General features: G+C 51.2%; 1 protein-coding gene across 1 annotated transcript; it reads right to left on the bottom strand.

The window, feature by feature from the left end:
- Window positions 1–485: 485 nt before the first annotated feature.
- Window positions 486–2,416, bottom strand: LOC147343484 (beta-defensin 10-like). The gene is made up of 2 exons (XM_086379809.1): window positions 2,208–2,416; window positions 486–718 (listed from the first exon to the last, which is right to left on the bottom strand). The coding sequence occupies exons 1-2, from the start codon at window positions 2,263–2,265 to the stop codon at window positions 588–590; spliced, it is 189 nt and encodes a 62-aa protein (XP_086235935.1). The 5' UTR covers window positions 2,266–2,416; the 3' UTR covers window positions 486–587.
- Window positions 2,417–4,173: the final 1,757 nt, after the last annotated feature.

Below are 4,173 nucleotides of genomic sequence, written 5' to 3'. Positions count from 1 at the left end.
AATGTCTCGTCTCAATGCCCAGCACTTACAGGAAGAGGACAATCCATGCCTACAGAGATTTTATAGCCCAAAAGGGAATCAGAAGTGTATCCACGTGCGCACAAGGCAGGAGTAAGAAGCACAAACCAAATGGAAGTGAGGGCTGCAGGGGACAGAGGAGGGGGGCTTCCTCCTGGAGCGGGGGTGGGGGCTTTCCTATGGGACTGGTGTGCTGGTGATTCTGGACCCCTGGGGTGCATGTTTGAGGGGAGATGCGGGGCAGGACAGGGTGCCCTGGGCTGGGAAGCAGGAAGGACAGCAGACAGAGGGGCTGGGGATGGTCAGGCCCCCAAGGAACAGGGGGTCACACCCCTGGGAGCACAGAGCACCCCACCACGATTCCCCGATAGTCCGCATGGGGAGCTCAGAGAGCATCCTCAGGGATTTCAGAATTCACCTGGGATCAGACACCACACAACAACCTCAATGACCAGTGGGCAAGATTCTTTAACTTTGAACAAAATTTATTCTGGCTTAAATTTTAGACGCTCTGTCAAAGGGTGCAGTTTCTGTCTCCGCATCGGTCCCGGCCGCATCTTCACCTTCTTTTACCTGCAGCATTTTACTCGGGGCGCTAAACAGATGCCAATCTGTCTCATGTGTCCAAGGCACCTGTTCAGCAAACAGATGCCTCTATTCCCCCAGCAGCTTAGAGAATTTCTTACTCCTTGAGTAAATCCTAAAAAGAGAAGGAAGAGGGAAAAACGTGTCAGCAGGAAAGCAGCATCTCGAGAAGGCCAGCTGTGTCCCCTCTGAGCGAGACCCTGGGGCTTTCTGTTCTGAGATGCAGACACGGCCTCGTGACAACAAGATGTGAGTCCAGGACCCCGTGGACCAGCTTCCAGACAGACCCTGACCCTGCCCAGGCTCTGGTGGACCCTCACATTTCCAGAACCAGAGGCTGAGGGACTGGGGTGTGAGGACCCTGGTTGTGAGCGGGGTCAGCTCCACCATGAGGGCAAAGACTGGGAAGCTCTGCTACATCCACCTTCCCACCAGAAGTCAGAAGTGGCCCGTGGGTTCTATTTTCACCGCTTAGTTTTCCCACTCATGGAGCCAGTCAAGTAGTGCAGCTGAGATAGGAGGAAAAGATGCAGCTGCAAGTACGAACTGGTTAAAGAGAACTTACTCTCAAAGTAACTTACAGCTGACAGTGACAATGGTTCAGAAAAAAAAGTTTTGTATCATCGTCTCTACTGACTCAGAACACACTCAGTGCTGGTGCCAGTCAGCCCCTCTCCTCCTCCCTTTGTGGTTCCCTCCCGACCAGAGGCCTTCCCGTCTTCCTCACAAGCCTTTTTTCCTCTTGACCACAAGGCACCTCTGGTCCCTCTCTCGTTCCCCGTCCAGGGATAGAACCCGGGCCCCGGGCACTGAGAGGCCACATTCCTGACACCCCTGTCCTCTCTCCCTGCCACTGTGCTAAGAGTTGGGTTACAGTCATAAACAACACTGATCAGACTAGGCCTTTTCAACTTGATTTTGACATCTAATCAGTTGTCTCAGGTCTCAGTCTCCACAGCCTCTCCCGCCCTCCCTTCCTCCCTCCTTCCTCCCTACATATTTTCATCCTATTTCAGGAAATATCAAGGGTAAGATGAAACTCAGACAGGCGATCCTGCACACTACTTTGGATGTGCTGCCTCCCAGCTGTGGAGCGAGGGTCACATCATCAGCGACGTGTCCTGGAGGACCTTCCTGCTGAGGAGACTCAGCACAGAGCATCCCAAGGGCAGCTTGTGAAGCCCAGGCTCGGCCTGACTCTCCTCTGGACTTGTCTGGTCACCCAGAGCCACCACCCTTCAAATATAAAGATTTATAAAGTGACATTCTGTGCTTCTGTCATGGGACAAAATCAAATTTCTTGCTTTTATGAAACAGAAAACAAGGAGAGTCACTTAACAGAGGCATCTTCTGTTTCCTTCTCATGAAACCAATGAGGAGACAGGCTCAGAAGTTTTGACTCACTAGAGTGGCTTAGAAACAACCAGGAATTTGCAGGGCGGTTCTCAGACCCCTCTTGCTACTAAGGACTCAGCGCTGGCTTCTCAGAAGCATCAAATATGGTGGGTTTAGTCTGACCACGTGTAGATGGGGATAGCAGGACAGAAGGAGGTAGAAACAGGAGAGAGAGCCCACGGCTCCCCCCGGGGCTCCCACGAGCTCACCTGACCCAGAAGACAGGACCACCAAGAGGAGCGGGAGGAGCAGGTAATGGAGCCTCATGCTGGCGTCCCGAGCTCTGCGGCTGATGCTAGAGAAGAGGCTGCGCTTGCCGCTTTAAAAAGGTGCCAGGTTCCGGAAGGAATTCCGCACTGGCTGTGGATTTGGTTATTAGGATCTGGTTAACTTAGCCTCTTCCCTGTGTGTCATGGGAGTGGCCTTTATAGCACAAAGCAGGGGCAGTCACTTGTATGCTAATGAGGCTGTGGAAACCCCAGGAAAAGCTTTCCTGCTGCCCTTTTAACCACAAACTTCTCCTTGGCAGTCAGTTCAGCTGATGGGCAGGGGTGTGGCAAGCGGCACAGACTTGCCTGTTTCCCCTGGCAGGGGCACAGAGTTCTTGTTGAATCTTCGCTTACCCGCTCCCCAGCCCCACCCTCGCCCTTCAAAGGCTTTAAAACTGCCCACTGTTTTCCTGTGCAGGAGGAAATGGCACCCCACTCCAGTACTCTTGCCTGGAAAATTCCATGGATGGAGGAGGCTGGTGGGCTACACTTCATGGGGTTGCAGAGAGTCAGACATAAAAGGCAGAATTCACTTTCTTTATTTCTATACCTCCTTTTGGGCTTGAAGAAGCACAAGCTGGAATCAAGATTGCAGGGGAAAATATCAATAACCTCAAATATGCAGATGACACCACCCTTAGGGCAGAAAGTGAAGAGGAACTAAAAAGCCTCTTGATGAAAGTGAAAAAGGAGAGTGAAAAAGTTGGCTTAAAGCTCAACATTCAGAAAACTAAGATCATGGCATCCGGTCCCATCACTTCATGGAAGATAGATGTGGAAACAGTGGAAACAGTGTCAGACTTGATTTTGGGGGGCTCCAAAATCACAGCAGATGGTGATTGCAGCTGTGAAATTAAAAGACACCTATTCCTTGAAAGGAAAGTTATAACCAACCTAGATAGCATTTGAAAAGCAGAGATATTACTTTGTCAACAAAGGTCCGTCTAGTCAAGGCTATGGTTTTTCCAGTGGTCATGTATGGATGTGAGAGTTGGACTGTGAAGAAAGCTGAGTGCCAAAAAATTGATGCTTTTGAACTGTGGTGTTGGAGAAGACTCTTGAGAGTCCCTTGGACTGCAAGAACATCCAACCAGTCCATCCTAAAGGAGATCACCCCTGGGTGTTCTTTGGAAGGACTGATGCTGAGGCTGAAATCCAATCCTTTGGCCATGTCCTGCGAAGAGTTGAGTCATTGGAAAAAACCCTGATGCTGGGAGGGATTGGGGGCAGGAAGAGAAGGGGAGGACAGAGGATGAGATGGCTGGATGGCCTCACTGACTCAATGGACATGAGTTTGAGTGAACTCTGGGAGTTGGTGATGGACAGGGAGGCCTGGCATGTTGCAATTCATGGGGTCGCAGAGTCAGACACCACTGAGCGACTCAACTGAACTGAACTGATAGTTCCTTTTGGAGAAGGAAATGGCAACCCACTCAAGTGTTCTTGCCTGGTGAGTCCCATGGACTAAGGGGCCTGGTGGGCTGCAGTCTACCGGGTTGCACAGAGTCGGACACCACTAAGCAACTAACACATACACTGTTTCCATGAAAGGCTGTTTCAGGCCCAAATAGGGACTAACTCGTTCAGAGGCAGTTTCACTCCCTGGGCAAGACTTGCTGACTCCCAGCATCCGCAGGGACAGCCACGCTCTTTCTGGCCCCTGGAGCACTGAGGGAAGAGACCCAGTGGTCCTGACCTGCTCCCCACACCACCTAGCTTGTTATGGGATGGCATGAACAGTCGCTGCCAAAATCTTGGTTTTCTTTGCCCACCAGAGCTGAATAAAAATTGGGGAGAAAGAGTTTGGAGGACACATAAAGATGGCTTTAATCATTAAGCCAGCAGAAGGGAGAACTCGATAGGTTCCTGCCTCAAGGAGCCTGTCTCCCCTACATCGGGATTACAG

This window comes from Bos grunniens, chromosome 27, assembly GCF_055505025.1.
Source record: "Bos grunniens cultivar Pamir isolate PY7600 chromosome 27, Bosgru_T2T1.0, whole genome shotgun sequence".
Lineage (NCBI taxonomy): Eukaryota > Metazoa > Chordata > Mammalia > Artiodactyla > Bovidae > Bos > Bos grunniens.
The sequence above is the reverse complement of the archived record's forward strand: the minus strand, read 5'-3'. Positions and strand labels throughout refer to the sequence as shown.

Coding starts and splice junctions, on each gene's coding strand:
- LOC147343484 (XM_086379809.1), bottom strand. CDS start 2,265: ATGAGGCTCCATTACCTGCTCCTCCCGCTCCTCTTGGTGGTCCTGTCT. Junction 719..2,207: donor GGTCCTGTCTTCTGGGTCAG/GTGAGCTCGTGG, acceptor TTCTCTTTTTAG/GATTTACTCAAGGAGTAAGA.